Source organism: Tursiops truncatus, chromosome X, assembly GCF_011762595.2.
Source record: "Tursiops truncatus isolate mTurTru1 chromosome X, mTurTru1.mat.Y, whole genome shotgun sequence".
NCBI lineage: Eukaryota > Metazoa > Chordata > Mammalia > Artiodactyla > Delphinidae > Tursiops > Tursiops truncatus.
Window position 1 is genome coordinate 51,745,952 of NC_047055.1, and position 20,078 is coordinate 51,766,029.

General features: G+C 30.6%; 1 protein-coding gene across 5 annotated transcripts in view; it reads right to left on the reverse strand.

The window, feature by feature from the left end:
* The window catches only part of PCDH11X (protocadherin 11 X-linked), a 708,447-nt gene that overhangs the window by 117,320 nt on the left and 571,049 nt on the right, over window positions 1–20,078 (reverse strand). For 3 of the 5 annotated variants that reach the window (XM_073798965.1, XM_073798963.1, XM_019932225.3), the window contains one exon: window positions 12,060–12,083. The exons of the other annotated variants lie outside the window; for them this stretch is intronic. In XM_073798965.1, coding sequence (XP_073655066.1) covers window positions 12,060–12,083 — 24 coding nt within the window. The remainder of the gene's footprint in view (window positions 1–12,059; window positions 12,084–20,078) is intronic. 5 annotated transcript variants of the gene reach the window in all.

Genomic DNA, 20,078 nt, shown 5'->3' on the forward strand with positions numbered 1-20,078 from the left:
GTAGCCAAAGCAGATTTTAGAGACAAAAACGGAGCTGGAGGAATCAGACTCCCTGACTTCAGACTATACTACAAAGCTACAGTAATCAAGACAGTATGGTACTGGCACAAAAACAGAAATATAGATGGAAGCAAGGATATGCAATGGAGAAAAGACAGTCTCTTCAATAAGTGGTGCTGAGAAAACTGGACAGCTACATGTAAAAGAATGAAATTAGAACACTCCCTAACACCATACACAAAAATAAACTCAAAATGGATTTTAGACCTAAACGTAAGATTGGACACTCTAAAACTCTTAGAGGAAAACATAGGAAGAACACTCTTTGACATAAATCACAGAAGATCTTTTTTGATCCACCTCCTAGAGAAATGGAAATAAAAAACAAAAATAAACAAATGGGACCTAATGAAACTTCAAAGCTTTTGCACAGCAAAGGAAACCATAAACAAGACCAAAAGACAACCCTCAGAATGGGAGAAAATATTTGCAAATGAAGCAACTGACAAAGGATTAATCTCCAAAACTTACAAGCAGCTCATGCAGCTCAATAACAAAAAAAAAACAAACAACCCAATCCAAAAATGGGCAGAAGATCTAAATAGACATTTCTCCAAAGAAGATATACAGACTGCCAACAAACACATGAAAGAATGCTCAACATCATTAATCATTAGAGAAATGCAAATCAAAACTACAATGAGATATCATCTCACACCAGTCAGAATGGCCATCACCAAAAAATCTAGAAACAATAAATGCTGGAGTGGGTGTGGAGTAAAGGGAACACTCTTGCACTGCTGGTGAGAATGTGAATTGGTTTAGCCACTATAGAGAACAGTATGGAGGTTCCTTAAAAAACTACAAATAGAACTACCATATGACCCAGCAATCCCACTACTGGGCATATACCCTGGGGAAACCAAAAATCAAAAAGAGTCATGTACCAAAATGTTCATTGCAGCTCTATTTACAATAGCCTGGAGATGGAAACAACCTAAATGCCCATCATCGGATGAATGGATAAAGAAGATGTGGCACATATATACAATGGAATGTTACTCAGCCATAAAAAGAAACGAAATTGAGCTATTTGTAATGAGGTGGATAGACCTAGAGTCTGTCATACAGAGTGAAGTAAGTCAGAAAGAAAAAGACAAATACCGTATGCTAACACATATATATGGAATTTAAGGGAAAAAAATGTCATGAAGAACCTATGGGTAAGACAGGAATAAAGACACAGACCTACTGGAGAACGGACTTGAGGATACGGGGAGGGGGAAGGGTGAGTTGTGACAGGGCGAGAGTGAGGCATGGACATAAATACACTAACAAACGTAAGGTAGATAGCTAATGGGAAGCAGCCGCATGGCACAGGGATATCGGCTCGGTGCTTTGTGACTGCCTGGAAGGGTGAGATAGGGAGGGTGGGAGGGAGGGAGACACAAGAGGGAAGAGATATGGGAACATATGTATATGTATAACTGATTCACTTTGTTATAAAGCAGAAACTAACACACCATTGTAAAGCAATTATACCCCAATAAAGATGTAAAAAAAAAAAAGACACATGTACCCCAATGTTCGTTGCAGCACTATTTACAATAGCCAGGTCATGGAAGCAACCTAAATGCCCATTGACAGAAGAATGGATAAAGAAGTTGTGGTACATACATACAATGGAATATTACTCAGTCATAAAAAGGAATGAAACTGGGTCATTTGTTGAGACCTGGTTGGATCTAGAGACTGTCATACAGAGTGAAGTAAGTCAGAAAGAGAAAAACAAATATCGTATATTAATGCATGTATATGGAACCTAGAAAAATGGTACAGATGAACTGGTTTGCAGGGCAGAAGTTGAGACACAGATGTAGAGAACAAACATATGGACATCAAGGGGGGAAAACTGTGGTGGGGTGAGGCTGGTGGTGTGCTGAATTGGTCGATTGGGATTGACATGTATACACTGATGTGTATAGAATTGATAAAAAAAAATGCAAGTCCTAACTTGGTAATTACTTTAAATGTAAACAGATTAAACACTCCAATCAAAAGCTATAGATTGACAGAACAAATTGAAAAATGATCCAACTATATGCTGACCACAAGAGAAACACTTTATATTCAAAAATACAAATCGGTTGAAAATAAAATGAAGGAAAAATAGATACCATGCAAACAGTAATCAAAAGAGGAGTGGAGAAATTGTATTAACATGAGACAAAAAACACATTAAGACCAAAAATGTTACTAGAGACAAAGAAGGATATTAGGTAAGAAAGGGAGATAAAAGAAATTCATATTGGAAGGGAAGAAGTAAAACTATCTCTATTGACAGGTGAAATAATGTATACAAAAAATCCAAAGAAATACACATAAATACTCTTAGAGTTAATAAACAATTTAGTAAGGTTGCAGGATACAAGATCTACATAGAAAAGTCAATGCTTATGCACTAGCCATGAACAATTTGAAATTGAAATTTAAAAACAATTCTATGCACATTAAAAGAATAAACTATTTAGGAACCTATTTAACAAAAGAAGTTCAAAACTTGTGTATTAAAAACTACAAAACATCAAGAAATTAAATAAAATTTAACTAAATTGAAAGATATGTGTTCATGGATTAGATGACTTTATATTATTAAAATGGCAATACTTCCTAAATTGTTCTATATATCCAATACAATTTTTATTAAAATCTGAGCTGATTTTTTTTTAAGAAATTGACTTGCTGATCCTAAAGTTGTTTCAGAAATTCAAGATATCCATATTAGCAAAAACAATCTTGAAAAGGAGGAACAAATTTAGAGAAATGCTTTCTGATAGCAAAACTTAACACACAATTACAATAATCAAGCCTTTGTGGTACAATCATGAAGATAGACATGTAGATTAACAGACCACAATTTATATTCCAGAAATAAACATATTCATTTTGCTCAATTTTTGACATGAATGCCAAGAGAGTTCAATGGGTAAGGAATAGTCTTTTCAACAAATGCTTCTGGAACAATTTGATTTCCACATTCAAAAAAAATGAAGTTGGATTCTTACCTCACCCCATATACAAACATTAACTCAAAATGAATCAAACACCTAAACGTAAGAACTAAAACTATACATTTTTTAGAAGAAAACATGGGTGCAAATCTTGAAGACCTTGTATTAGACATTGATTTCTTGATGTAGAAACCTAAAGCATCAACAAACAAATAAAAAATAGACAAATAAGACTTCATGAAAATAACTTTTGTACTTCAAAAGACACTATCAAGAAAATAAAAAGACAATCTACAGAATGAAAAGAATTATTTGCAGATTGTATATCTTTTATGTAACTAGCATCCAGAATTTATAAAGAACTCTTACAACTCAATAATTTAAAAAAAATACTCCAAAAGAAAAATGAAAGGTATTCAAATAAACTTTTCTCCAAAGAAGATATACAAATGGCCAATAAGCACATGTAAATCTTCTGAGCATCATTAATCATTAGCAAAATGTAAATCAATGCCAAAGTGAGATAATAATTCACACCCATTACTGTGGTTACAATTGAAAAGACAGATATTGACAGACGTTGGTAAGGATTTGGAGAAATCAAAACCACCATACAGTGCTGATGGGAATGTTACATGGTACAGTCACTTTGGAAAACAGTTTGGCAGTTCCTTAAAATATTAAACATAATGTTAACACATGGCCCAGCAATTCTAGTCTTTTAAATAATCACTGAAGAGAACTGAAAACATGTTCACACAAAAAAGTGTACACAAATGTTTGTAGCAGCATTATTCATAACAGCCAAAAGATGGAAACACTCACATTTCTATCAACTGATGAATGGATAAACAAAATGTGTGTACCACACAATACAATGATATATTACTCAGCCTTACAAAGGAATGAAGTACTGATATATACTATAATGTGGATAAATCTTGAAAACATTATGCTATGTAAAAGAAGTCAGACATAATAGACTACATAGCGCATGATTCTATTTTATGAAATTTCCTATATAGGCAAATCTAGAGACAGAAGTGAGAGTATTGGTTGCCAGAATGCGGATATGGGGGATTAGGGTGTGACTGCTAATGGTTATGTGGGTCTTTGTGGATGATGAAAATGTTCTGGAATTCAATAGTGGTGAAGGTTGCACACATTTATGAATATATTAAAAACAACTGAATTGTACATTCTAAAAGGGTGAATTGTATATTATGTGAATTATATCTCAATAAAAGCACTAAATCAACATATATTAGTTCTGCTATATAAGCTTTCAAAGAGAAAATGCTTACAATAGTTGTATGCAAGGGAAAATTTAAAAGTTGAAGAAACGGCAACACACAGTACAACTAAATACCATAACAATGCAACAAATCCTTTTAAATTAGGATGTGTTAATTAATTAGTTAAAAAAAATTTACAATTTCCAGTAGAGAGTCTTTTCAAGAAAGTATCAATTGATTGGGTGATATTTCTTAAGTAAATTCTAAAAGTAAGCAAATGTGTATGGTATAACCCTAATTTTGAGTTTCCATTAAACTGTAAATAAGAATTATTATTATAATATTATCATAGATAAAATGGAAATTCAGAGTTCTTGCCAGAAAACCTAAAAGAACATATGGAATTAATAAAACCTTGGTAGTATTTTCCCTTCATAACAATGCTGTTTTTTTGAACATCAACTAATTACAATAAAATATTAAGTTTAGGGGAGTCATAGAACTAACCTCAAAAATAAATTAGGCAGTGCAGTTACTGATAACTAAGGAAAGTGGATGCTTTTATACTTGAGCCTAAAATTAGATTATCAAGTTAAGTAGTTCTGTTATCTGACTGTCAATCAATCCTGATTGCTTTAGCAGCTTGAAAAATGTGGAAGAATATTCAGAAGTATATATGATTAAAAAGTAGTTTTGTTTATACAGTTTTAAACAAAATTCCAATATCATTTTTCATGATGAAGCTATGCATGGACCATTTTGGTATTAAACTGAAATGCAATCATATAGCAGGCATGAAAGAGTACATTCTCAAAGTGATCCATCCAGGCAGACTCTTTGGCTTATACTTCTGCCTCTGAATATTTTGAGAAAATGTTGAAAATTGTATATAGATTTTTTTCTAGCAATCCCATTTGAAATTTATCTCTATGTTATCCTAATGCAAGGTCACAATATGTTAAATCTTCTTACAAAGTATACCATGGAACATTAATATTAAAATTGTAATTTCATATATTTATGAATAAATAACTCTACCTCTGCCTCTATCTAACTTCCATCTCTAACTATAGCTATACTACTAATTTTCTCCCATGTCATCCCTTGCCTATTGGAGAGAGATTAAAAGATGAAGGAAGGGAATTAGTATAGTGCCTGGCATGTACCAGATACTCAAAAAAGATTGTTGAATAAAAGGAAGCAAAGGGAAAGAGAGCTGTCGAGAGCTGTCAAGAGGCCTGTGAAAGGGAAGGTTGGGAGGAAAAGGCAGGTTTGTGCAAGACTTTTAGGAAACTCTTTACTCTCGATGTACATTAGCATGAAAGGAGCAATAGGGCTACATCTACAAATATAAGCCAGTTTGATGAAATATTGTTAGAAGAAATCATACAATCATTTAAAAATAACCCATTGTTTGAAAGTGACAGACTTCATCTGTCGCTGCTTTGAAACGTGAACAATGAGTAATGTTTTATACCTACTCATTAAAAGTTGGTGATTATTATTACCACTATCATCAAAATCCATATTTAAAAAAAAGAGAATAGCTATTACTTAGTGCCATACAGTCTGCCTTCTGCAATCATCCTTTCTTTCAAGAGCTATGTCTAAATTAATGATAATAGAATCACTCTAGAATTTAAATTTTTGGAGTAACAGTAATTTCCATAGTGTAGCATGAGAACTAATTTCAGTATTTCAATTCAATGAAATATATTTATCAGAAATGTTTGGAACTAGTTTTGTCACAAATTATACAGATATTCAGGAGTAAAATTTTAAATGAAGTCCATTTCTTTGATTAATTAATATTCACATATTTTCTTCTACTGTATGTCCCCAGGTTTATAGTTACATCTTTGACCTACTATAATTTTTTTGGATCTGTATTTTGGAGTGATGATCTTTTTCCAAATACTTTGCCAAATTTCACAGCACAATTTGTTTAATAATTCATGCATATTTGTTTACCTCTGGTTTTGATTATTTTTTAATCATATATTAACTTCTGGTATGCATTATGGTCAGCTTATTTACTATTTTACCACATTGATCTATCAATTTCTACACGCCTACCATCTTGTTTTTGTTAAAGCTTTATATATTCTGACATTTGCTGACAAAAATCTTTCCCCTCTTTTTGTTACTTCTCTAAATATTCTTATTCTATGCATTTTAAACACATTAGAAAAAGCTTAAGAAGGCCAGAGTCAATATATTTGGAAAGTATTTAATATGAGTTTTCTAAAGTTCCCTATTTCTTCCCTCTTATCTTCTAGGATATTGTTATATTTGGAGAACAGCAACAAATATAGACAGCAAATAAAATACAATTTTTGTTAATCTGATATAAATTCAAATTGTGTAAAGCCTTCAACAGTCAGTTTCTTCAAAATGCAAACTGTTAAAATTTTATAAATTTCACTTGGATTCTGAATAATAGGTATAGATATATATAGATATATTGGAGATATGGAATAGATATATTCCATATCTTTACCTATAAGCAACAATATAATTAGATACGATTGTAGTTAAGAACATGAAGCATTTTTCGATTTACTTGAATGTTGTCTTATTAAATGAGCATTGCAGTTCATTACTTTGTAAGGTGTTTTCTGTTTTTAGCTTGGTGATATTTTGGACCAGTAATAAGTGATTATCAAGTGAAGAAATCAATGCTTTAAATTGTCTCTGACACACAGCACTATTTAGAATCATTTTTATAGCGGGTGAACCTAGGAAATACACCCTGTGAGCATGAGCACCATGAATACCACATGCAGACATCTATTATATAAGTATTTTAGATTTGTTTAAGAAATTACATGCTCTTATTTCATATTCTTAGAAATTCACATTCTTACATTCACATTAACATGGTAAATTATATTGCTAATCTTTTAAAATTGAAGTATCACATTTTATATGAACTGGAAGATAGAAAATTTTCAGCCTTCTGGCTCAAGTTCTGGTAGTGATACATATTGATTATTATAAAACGCTATACAATACACGTTTTAAAATCATCCATGCCTCGAGATTAACAAGCACCAATCAGTGTTCTCTACTGAAGGCTCCTCTTGAAAACTACTCAAGAATTTCAAGGAGAGCAAATTGCAATGAATTGTGTTTCTTAAGCGCCTCAAACATATGACAAAAAGTCTGCAATTGAAAGTGTTGACTTTGATCTATACAGCCCTTTGCTGTTTCACATTGCACATTGTTTCATCCCCCATGACAGCGAAAATCAACAAGAGTACATTTACCAAATGTTTTCTGTTTTTCTTTGAACTTTGACCAACCAGGGGGAAAATGTCCTCAGATGAGCAAGGATAAATTCAAGGTTTCCAAGCGTTCTTTGTTTGTTTGTTTTTCTTCAAGGTATAATATCAAGCCAATGTATACCAAAGCCCTTTTTTTCTCTGCAGCCCAATCCCAAATCCCTAGTCTTCGAGAGGTATCTAAAGCTTTTTTGATGTAGCAGCCACTAGTCACACATAGCTATTGAATACTTAAAATGTGGCTAGTTGGAACTGAGGTGTGCTGTATGTGTAAAATGCATGCCAGATTTCCAGACTTACTATGAAAAGAAATGTAAACTATCTTATAGAAAATTTTTATATTGATTACCTGTTGGAATAATGATATTTTGTTTATGTTGGGTTAAATAAAATATATTGGTAAAAATGAATTTCACCTATTATTGGTTTTTTTGTTTGTGTTTTAAATGTGGCCCCTAGACAATTTAAAATTATATATGTGTCCCTCATTATATTTCCAGTGATAGTGCTGATCAAAATCAATGATAATAAATTACTTGAACTTCAAGAATCCTGGGCTATATTCTCAGATAGACAATTTACCTAATGAGAAAGTTGCCTTTTCAACAATCAATTGTTATGTGTGTCCTAGAAAAAAATCACCTGTTTGTAAAGTATATTTCGATAGAAAAATTCTGCCTCATAGTAGATCCAGCTTTTGATATGGCATCTGCAAATGAAAGTAAAGTAATATTTTATCATTTTACTGTGTCAGTCAAATAGTATCAATTTCAAGGCAATATAAGAGTGATGTAAAATAAAATTATGCTTTATGAAATCAGGGTTACTATTCTTATTAGCTGTAGCAGAAGTAATGTTTATGGGTCATTTAAATGTTCAAGCCATGATTTGCTAACAAGCAGCTGACCAATATGTCACCTAGCAATACTATTTATTTCTCTACAAAGATTTTTTAAAAGACATTAGTATATACTCAGAACATAAAGTTTAAATTATGCATTTTTATTCACAAATTATATACTGTTTCAAAGCTATGCCAAGAGTTTTTATCAGAATGATAACACTAAAGTACTGCACCCATTTTCTAACTTTAATACACTGCATAGCCTCAAAAAGATACTAAATTTTCTACTAATCAGTCAACTTTTATGTGATAAATAATATCACATTTGTTTCTTTTTTCTTCATTGTAAAAAAAACATTAAAAAACAATTTTATCATAAGACATGTTTTTTCTAATTCTATGTGTCACTGTATAATACATAATATGGTGGAATGAACTTGTTATACATGATCTAAAGAAGGCAATTTTAGATAGTAAAATATGCAAATCCTTCATTAGACTTAATTTCTTTCACAAATATTGCTCTATGACATTCTAGAGTCTACTATTAGTAATCGAAAACAAAACTAACAAAACTGCATATTGATTTAGTCCTTTGGTCTGAGAATTTAGGGAGATACTATATAAATTAACATAAAGTGATTAATATTATGGCCTGTGCTATAAGTTTTTCATTTTGAAACTTACACAGACATTTTCATTAACTCCTGGCCATGAAAAAAAAAAGATACCTTATGAAAAGACATTACTTTTCTTACTAATTGACATATGAAAAGCTCCATATCTATCATGCATAAGGATGAATTATATTTTATGTTCACAAACTATTATTAACTAAGTAGTTGGATGAAGATAGGTGAGGTGATTCATTTGGCTGAGAGATAACTCATTTCCCCAGTTTTTCCTAGAACCTTCCACTTCAACCTACTTCCCCCCCCCCCCACATTCTAATCTCTAAACAGCTTCTCCTGACTCAAATTCAACATTTCAAGTCTAAAGTAATGAACTCCTAAATTACAGCTGGCCCTTGAGTACTAACAATAAATATGGAAACCTCTCTCAAGAACAGATCCATGAGAGCTATCTGAAGGCCAGAAGGGTAATAAAACACTGTAATGATATGCCAACACTCAGCTTGGACAACTGAACATTACTATGGACAATGAACGACTGCAGGTAGACAAACCAGTTGACATTCTATTGCTTAAACCCTAGACCTCAATGAAAACAGAAAATGTAATTGATATATTATAGCTAAAACTCTCACCTTACATTAAAACTTGTCCACAAAAAAGGAAAGTACACTTGCAAGCAAATTCAATGAAAGGTATTAATTTATAAATGTTTATTAATGTATGTTTTCCTCAGAAGGTGGTACAAAAGAATTTGCTCTGAATGAACTGACAAGTATATATTTGCAATTTCTTACTTGGGGACAAGTAAAGCATAACAGAATTAAAAGTAATTATCTTATTACTAAGAATTTGCATGTATATATCTTATTTACTGTGAGGGAAAAAGCCTACATATTTTTGTATTTAAGAAAAAACTCAATGTCATCCCTGGTTATCAGTTACCCTTCAATAAAAGAGTTAAATAAACAAAATGATCTTAGTTTTATAAATTTATGATTAGACTCGCAGAGGGCTTCTTCCTCTTATAAACTAACATTTAACTACATAAAATATGCCTAAGAAATTGTGCTATGTGAGTTAAATAATAGCAAGTCTACTCAAATGAGTTGATGAAAAATGGATATATAAAATATGGTATGAAAATTTTCATAGAATATAACTACAAAAGGTACTATGGTGTTTCAGTGCAGTTGGAGGCAGAGCCCAGTTGCATTATGAATATACTAAATAAATATCAATTACAGCAAGGTTTAAAATATGAGTTTAATTGCAATGATCATTACTCATTGGTGTATTGATAAAGGTTTAAAAATCTAAGTAATAGTAGTGTTTTATACAGGGAAAGTGCTTTAATTCATTTTATCAAATGAATTTCTATATTATTTAGCCTTTCTTTGCCTCAGTTTCTATCTTTGCAAAAATGGATAAAATGATAGAACTTACACATAGCAGGGGTGTATTAAGATAAAAACATTTGTAGGTTATAGGGACAGCGTATAGAACTGTACACACTTGTTTTTTTTTTTAAATTTGTGATTATTATTATGTTGTCATGTTTTAGCAGCATGACTTCTCCTGAGGCTTAAGCATAATTATGATTACTAGATTTTTTTAATGAGGGAAAGAAGAAAATGAAGACTCTGAGTTTAAATGACTTGGCCAGTATGCATCTAGTCAGGTGCAGAACTGTCATTAGAACTCTAGATGTCATGGCTCACATTCAAATGCTCTTTCCACTATGCCTCTGAATAGTTATGCTCAAAACACCTTGACTTTGCATCACAACCCAAAAATATCACCATGACTTTATATAGCTCTAGTTTCTGAACAGTATCTATCATGGGATACGTAGAAACTAATGAGAAGGGGAGAGAAAAAATGAAAAGTACATGTAATGCATCCACTTTCACATGAATAACCCATGTAAATGTTGAATACTCAAGACTTTCATGGGGAGTAAAATATTTAGCTTGAAATTCTGCTAGTTAGATGATAGTTAAAAATTTATCATGGACATTAAAACAAATTACATAAGATCACAAGAGAAATATGCCAATGCAATGTAAAAAGACCAAAGCAACATTGAAAAAAACATTTAAAATACCAAAAATAATAACACATGCTGTTAGTATTGATGATATGTCAAAATTAAAAACTAAAGGGGAAGTTCTTTACATAACGATTTAGATTTTTATGACTGATTTCAGAAAAAAATATTCTTTGAGTGCTATTTCCACCCAGTCAAAATATTGATGGACTGTAACATATTTTAAAAGTGTGTGAAGTGAAACGAATTATTGTCTTAAATAGCAATGAAACAATATGATAGATCCATCCTGAACTATGAAATACACAATAAAGAAATTGGTGCATATACACAGAGAATGCAAATATATTTGGAACATTCAAAATACCCTGCATCATTTTAAAACTTTATCAGCACAGTAAAATTAGATACGTTTTAACTGATTGCTTAAACTCCATATTTAAAGATATTTGTTTTCTGTTGACCATGACTTAGTATAGATTCACATGTAATCCATATATATTTTTTGGCAAAGAAAATGCATATTATTTACAAGTTCACAAAGAATGTTAACTTGGATTATTTTGTTAGGCATGTATACAGCATTCACAGTTTACAGATCAACTTCAAATGAAAATATAGAAAAGTAGAATTATATATTTAATGCATCCTCAGACAGATGCCTAAATATGCTTATACTGTCAGAGGAGAAAAATGAATAATTAAATTCATAGGTAATTTGAAAGTAACTACTGTAAGTCAAATAAATGACAACAGGCTCACATTAACATCTAAAGATTAATTACACATAACTTGGAAAAAGCATCCAGTTATATAAGATAACCAAATGACTGATACCTTTCCTAGATATCAGTTCATTTTAAACATATTAAAAATGTGTTTGAAGCAAACAGTTGAAATTGCAATGTTTTATGAGAAATGAAGAGGCCAAAGTTCTTAAAACAAATTCATTTTAAAATGATAAATGCACCATGGTTATGATTTGTGTTGATTTCTACTGTACCTTTCTTTAGTCCAGGAATGAAAGCTAAAAAGACAGTTTAACAAAGTTAAGTACAAATAAATATTTTCTTTTATTCCCAATATGTTACATTAACTAAATAAATGTAAATTGTAATATATTGCAATATATGTTCAACATCATTTTTTAGAGAACGTGATGACTGAGATAGATAAGGTAGAATACTGATAACCCATAAAAATCTATCTCCTATAGTATGTTTTTCTAAACTCAGACCAAGCCTATGCTATATTCTGACCTCTTGGGAAGTCATGATTGGTCCTTCCCCTGAAGGCAATATATTGTTGAACTCAACATTTTGCAAGAACTCAGTAGATTTTCTAGCTTCATTGCTGATGATAACAAAGTGTAGTCCTCTATTAAAATTTCACTTTTTCTCCTGGAACCTCCTACAGGAAGTGTAGCATAAGGAAAACATTGTTTTTGACTTAACAGGTTGTTTTTCCTCCAAATCCGATTTGAAAAAATCATGGGAAAAAACAAAACATCAATGGATACTAATATTAGATGGCACAATAGAAGTATTCTTATCTTGGTTAAGACACTTTTTCTATAATACAGCTATTTTCATAACTAAAATTTCATTTATTTTTCACAATTAAAAATGGGGGATTCGAGATCATTATTATTATTATTATCCAGATAAATAAATTATGGCACTGCATTATCAAGTGACTTCCTTCAAAACACTGTGAGATCATGCTTGATCTAAGACAAATAGCAAAGTCTATTTTCAAACAAAACAAAGTAATTATATATTTATAAATACTTTGATATGTGTTGATCCGGACAAATGAATCACAGATTTATTCTTTGTAAAATTTTAAAGCCAACAGTAAAAATGATTTTCTGATATATTTAATAACACACATCTAAAGATAAAAACGTTAAAGATAAACATTTTGAACTTGTTAAAAATCAACTTTGGATTAAATTTGAATATTATGAAACTAAAGATGTATGCAATGCTTAGAGAGAAGGAATAGGTCAAAGACAGAAAAATGGAGGTGAAAGTAATGTTTCCATACAATAATATGGATTAATTAGAGAGCATTGCACAACATTTTAAGTGTCATTGACATATACATGGCACATTTATTTTTCATCATAAGGTGTTTTGTCCATAAGCAACGTAATTTAATGGTAATACAAACCAAAGTATAAAGAAAAAAAAAAGTAGTGCTTTCACAAGGCACTTTAGGTAGAATTGATCTTCTAAATAATATTCATCAACCCTGCACCACTCAAATAATGGTTCTACTTCAATGATAAGTCTCTCACTCTCTATCTCACACACACACAGTATTTTAATTTATTATTTGAATTAATAATTAATTCCTGTAATACTTTTTTTAAAAATTCCTGTAATATTTAAATGTAGAGTTTTCAATATACTGGAGTGAAAAAGAAAGGCTGTTTTAAGCAGAGAAGTAATAAAGTGCTTGCTTTCATTTTTAAGTATGTAATTTCAGTGTGTTCTAGACCTAGTTATTAAAATCCTTTCCAATTTGGTAACTGAAAGGGTCAGAAAAAAAAATGTGATAGGCCTAGACTTATTTCTAAGGGTAAGGAGGTACAAATAAAAAAAGCAAAACAAGTGACATGACAACAATGAAAAAGAAAACAAACACATTTTAAAAATCTATCCCAGGAGACATTTAGCTCCCAAGCTGAAAAATGAAAATTGGTTTATAAACTAGTAAAGTCAAATATTGATCAATTTTCTTTAAAATTCAGGACAATAAGCAGATTCTGCATAAAATTTTCAGGACAGTTCTGAAGAGACACAAATTCATCACATGAAAAATAGTCAAAAAGGGAACAATTTTCCCCCTCTAAAGCAATATTAAGTACTCATATGCTGACACAGAAATTAATAGATACATTCATTATATTAGGAAGAATTTTTACATAAAGTTCATTTCCAAATGCATTCCTAAATTTCAATTGCTTCCTAATGTTTAAAGGTTTATCATTGATATTTTTGAAGCATCCATACTGCTCAAGATTTTTGCAAGATCAAAATAAAGATAATCCTTGTCATTTGAGATACTAGAATCTACGTGAATCACTATGACTGAAATGAATTATTTTACTAATAAATCCAACTACAGTTATATTATGGATGAGTTATCATTTATGTGTAACTTGAAATTTTACTAATAAATAAAATAAATATATCTAACAAGTTAAACTTGCTTTCACCAAGAAAATTGTTTTCAGGTTATTAAATATTCTGCAATGTATTTAATAATAAATGTATTAATTAATAAATTTAAGCCATTAATAGTTCAGGTATCATTAGTTTTACTTACACAAATGCAATAATCACATAAAAATTTAAGTTTGTGTACATGCTTACTTTGAAATATACTTGAGGTTTTAACATTACTTTCTAAATTTATTACTCAAATATCTTAATTAGTAAAGGAACATAAGTAATTAATTAGTAAACAACATGAATTACTGGGATTCTTGTACTACAAAGTTTAAATTAAGGAATCACATTTTACAGTAAAAAATGCAGCTTCTACTTAAGTCACATAAAAATTACAAAAATTTATCACAAGAACAATAACAGAACATGTTTTATTACTCTATACAAACATATTTTAACATTTCCTTCATAATCCTAACATAAATGTTTAAATACTCAACATGCACTAGGAACATCTGGCTAAATGTGAAAAAAAATGTTGATAAATAGATACTGCTTGAATAGCTTAAAGGTCAACAGAGCTCACCACAAAATTGATTGTGTTGCCTTAATGTTTGTTGATCAAATATCATGCACCAATCTATTACTGCCATTTACTTCAAAAAATAGTAACAATTGCAGTTGTTTTATCATGTATAATTTTTAAAGTCACATAATAAAGCTACTTTAATGAAATTTTAAAAGGTCATTACCTTGGGGGTAAGTAAGATTTGAAAACATTTTTAAAGACATTCATTTGGAGATAAGCAGATATCTTTGCCACTATAGTCAATTGAAGGATAATGTTTTCTATAAGTATTAAATAAATATTTAAATATTTATTTATTTAATGCATCACCATGTCTAAGTACATTACAGTGTTTACTATGCTTCTTAATATAGAGAAAAATCTGATAAATCAAGATTCAATTCATCTAAAGCCTAACATATTCTAAGTTATGGACTAATTTTTGAGAACAAGTTCCTCATTCATTTTCTTATGCCAAGCCACACAAGAGTTTGTACTGAAGGTCACAGAATATAGCTGAATCAATATGAAAAACAACAACAACAATGTACTTGAAGATGTAATGTCAAATTAATTGGCCAATACCTAGTTTTCTTTGAATAATGCTAATTTTAAAGCGTTCCAGAAGATGTGCCAAGAAGATCCAATTCTTGATGTATAATCCAAATAACCCCAGTGCATCTCCTGTTTATTGCAAAACTAATAAGCTACAGCATTATTGTACGTGAGTCTGAACCACAAAAATAGTGAAGCTCAAATCAAATTTTCTGTTCAAATTGTGTGAAAGGTTAAGGCTACAAATGCAAAAGATGCAAGGCGATTAGTATAATGAGTACCTTATTTACAATAAAAGCAGTGTTGCAAGTATAAAATAAATTTCTCATCTCTGTATATTAAAATTTCTATTCATATCGGTCCTGAGTTTCTATAAAAGTTAGTTTACTGCTGGATTAAAGAAATATTCAGGGAATTCCCTGGTACTCCAGTGGTTAGAACTTGGCAGTTTTACTGCCATGGCCTGGGTTCAATCTCTGGTGGGGGAACTAAGATCCCGCAAGCTGCGCAGTGCAGCCAAAAAAAAAAAAAAAGAAATATTCATTTCAAAATTGACAACCAAAGTCATAGTGTTGGCTTTATTGGAGAGACTAAAACCTAGAAATTAAAAGGAAACATTTTCACTAATATGCAATTACCATTCTCTACATTAATAGGATTTTGGTTAACCAAACTCATGCTGAGCCATACCAAATGGCTTATTTTCCTTTTTAGCCTAGAGTTGTACATATTTTTAAGTTTCTGAAGTTAACACATTTTTCCTATTTATTACAAAATATTTCTAATCCATAAACTATTGGCTGTATTTTCTGCCTTTTTATTTAGGGGATATCTTTGGGACCACAGCTTAGAGCTGTATGTCTTTTAAAATTCCTGAAATTAACTCATTTTTTCTATTCATTACAAAATCTTTCTAATCCATAATCTATTGGTTTTCTGACCTTTTATTTAGGGGATATGTTTGGGACCAGTGTAACAGATAATACTTTCAAATGTCATTTTCTTTTTTATGTTGACAGTGTTTGTACTTCAAAGAGCACAGAGGTACAACTTAAATTTTTTCTAGAATAAAATAAATTCACAGGCCAAAGACCAGAGCCCTTAGAAAGTCATTTGATTCAATATTCTTAGTATACATATGAAGAAATGAGGTCAAAAGAAATGAAATGACTTAAAAAGTACAAACTTGCAACTAGAAGATGAACAAGTTCTGGAGATCCAAGGCATAGCATACTGGTTACAGTCAAAAATACTATATGACATACTTCAAAATTGCTGAGACTAGCTCATAAATCTTCTCACCTCAAAAAGAAATAATAATTATGTGACATGATAGAGCTGTTAGCTAAAGCTACAATGGTAATCACATTGCAATATATAAATGTATCAAATCAACATGTTTCACACTTTAAACTTACACAATGTTATACGTCAATTATATCTCAATAAAAAATAAAAATAAATTTAAAAAATAAGAGGAAATGAAATTACTTATCTATGATCCACACAACAAATGAAAGGAAGAAGTAGAATTAGAATTCACATTTTCTCTACCAAAGAACTCACACACTATGAAATGTTTTATTGATGGTTTATTGATCATTTCCAAGAGATGGAAACAATATGTATATCCGAACCTATTTGCCCAAGATAAACATTTACTGCAGAGAGTATCAAAAAATCAGTGCTTTTAGAATATATTTTGGGGAAATGCCAACTTAGATGAATATTAAATGTAATTTACATTTTACTGTACACACCAATTGACAAGGGCAAACAAGAGAAGAGCATACTTTACAAATCAAAATCTTGATTTGGCAAATCAAAAAAAAGATAATTCCTAATAAAAATTGTAATTTGTAATTTAGCTTGGTCCTGGAGTGTTATTCCTCCTTTCCTTAAAGATTTAAGTCAAAAAGTTCCATCTCAAAATCTGACCTTAATGTTTTAAATGGCTCAGAAGCATACGGAGTGAATCTAGCCAATCATAATAGCTCCTTTTGACAGTTACAATTAAGAGAAGAAAAATTCTGAGATGTACAGGGCCAGATACCTTAGAGAATAGGACTCCTGTGAACACAGATATTTTGGCTTCACTTAATCACTTTGTAAAACTGTTCTAAGCAGCACAAATGCTAATTCCAAATACTTCTGGTTTAGTTTGGTTATTTAAGGGAGAAGATCCTTCTTTTAAGAATTGTGCTGCGAATTCCCTGGCAGTCCAGTGGTTAGGACTCCAGGCCTTCGCTGATGAGGGCCTCGGTTCCATCCCTGGTCAGGAACTAAGATCCTGCAAGCTGTGCAGTGCTGCCAAAAAAAAAAAAAAAAACAAGCAAACAAACAAAAAAAAACCCAACCAAACAAACAGAAAAACACACAAAAATAAAAAAAAACTATAAAATAAAATGAGTTGAGCTCACTCCCCCAACTTCAAAACAAACAAACAAAACAAACAAACAAACAAACCTCAAAGAAACTGAAACATGAAGGATTCTGAAGTTTTCAAGAAAACAAAAGTTGGAATATAAATGTTTTTACAGTTCATTGAAAGGACCTACCAAGGCCTTAGTTACATTATTCTGAGAGGTGTATGAAGCTGTTCTGAAAATAACACAAATTTAAATGATCTTGAGAAATTCCAAAAACAAAAGCCTGAGGGCTGGATCCATTGTCTTTTCATTTGGCAAAGAAAATACTAAAAAATCAATATTTATGAAATCTGCCTCTAAGCTATCCAAAATGTTTGAAACAATTGTAGCTCTCAAATATTTCACACCTTTTAATACTCAATCTGTTATTGAGTGAATGAATTCTAAATTATGACCATTTTAAAATAGGACTTGATGGTGTATCTGGTCTTTGGGTCCATAGAGAAATTGATTTTTGAAGCATTTTCCTTTGCCTGATTTAATGTAAAGTACATACCTCCAAGGTAATAGTGTACAATTTTCCCACTACTAACGGATTTAAGTTTTTAAATCTCTTCTTTGTGAAATTTAATATGATTTTCTTTTAATCAGTTTATTCAATTTTAGAAGCTTTGACTGGCTTGTCAATGACCATGAGTTGTGCACACAGAAAAATAACACAGATAAACCTTAAGTAAATCTAGAGATATGTGCTAAATGTACTAGGTTTATTAATATAATGAAACTTTCTTTTAAAAATAAGTTACTTTTTAGATTAAAAAACTTTTGAATATATTCCCTTACATTTTCACCAAACTGTTTGCTCTATAACAAACAAATTAAAAAATCTGCTGTAGTAGGAAGAAAACAGTAGGTAATTAAAGTCTCTGTATGGCATAAGTGGACATGATATCAGGGAATGGCTTTTACTAAAACACTTCAGATTATTATTTCATTAGTGGAAATCAACTTTGTGAATTCCAGAGTATTTTGTCCTTCCACATGAATATATGCATTTTTAAAAATATTAGGCTCTGCATACCATTTAAAGTACAATTTAGAGACAAAGATGTTTCATTGGAGAAACATTTATATTTATAATATATGCACATCTATATTTATATTATAAACATATTCTGTATATTACTTATGTATAATATATGTGTAGTATATGAAATAGGAAACCAGGAAAGGAAATAGTTCATATAATAACCATTTGAAAAATACCTGATTTAATTCTATTTTGAGCAGAGGTTGATACATTTTTGTACACAGGAGCATAATTTTTAAAAATCCATGAGAACTAACTTCAATAACATTCTATCTTTCACTATCAGTAAATATTATATGGCTCTCCAAAACAATGTTCTATTAATTTCACTTTAAAATTCTCTGAAAAATGAGAAAGATAGTGAACACTATTTATTGATAGCATTTGTTCTCCCAATGCATCAATTTAGAGAGATGTATCTGGATGTACTACTTAGAAAATTCCAAGTAAATTGGTCATTCTATGATGTATCTCTTAATATTTACATAGCACATATTTAAGTAGATAAAATGACTGAAAGAAAAAGTATGGTGTTAGAAGGGCAATCTGACTTGATGATTCTCTTTATGAATATGTTTTCATTTTCTCATATGCTATGTTAGTGCCTAGGAAGTTGTGATTTCTTGTAATCACAGTGAATTAATACCAGTTTAAATCACAGTACCAAGTTGGTATTTTTAAATAATTGGAGACTTTTCGTTTATTTTCTATTTTATAGTCTTTCTCTCTAATGTATATTTTGCTGGGACTTTGTGCCAGAGTACAGAACACAAGCTTTGGCAGAAATTTTCATTCTTGGAACTAACTGGCTATTCATGTGTTGTATTTTAACATTTGGGGAAAGGAGTTGACCTTGAAACAATAGGCCATTTCTAAAAAATAGTCTCAAGCTAGTTTTATTTTTTCAACTATTTGGGACATTATATTGAAGAAAAAATGAAAAGTAAATGTATTGGAAGACCTATTTTTCCATTAGGACAGTTAAAAGAATGAAATAATATCCACATTTATGTTTGCTTGATATCAAAAGAAGTATGATCATTTTTCTTTATTTTAGATTTAAATTATTTTAAAATCTAGTGTTTAATGGCACTATCCATATATAATTATTATCCATAAAATTATTTAGTTTTATATTTCAAATGTCAATGGATAAACCTGACATATGGACATCTGGCTATAGATTTTAGGAATAAACAAGAAGAGACATTTTCCATGTGGTGTAACATTGAGTATCTACTGTGGAGAAACAATCTCCTTT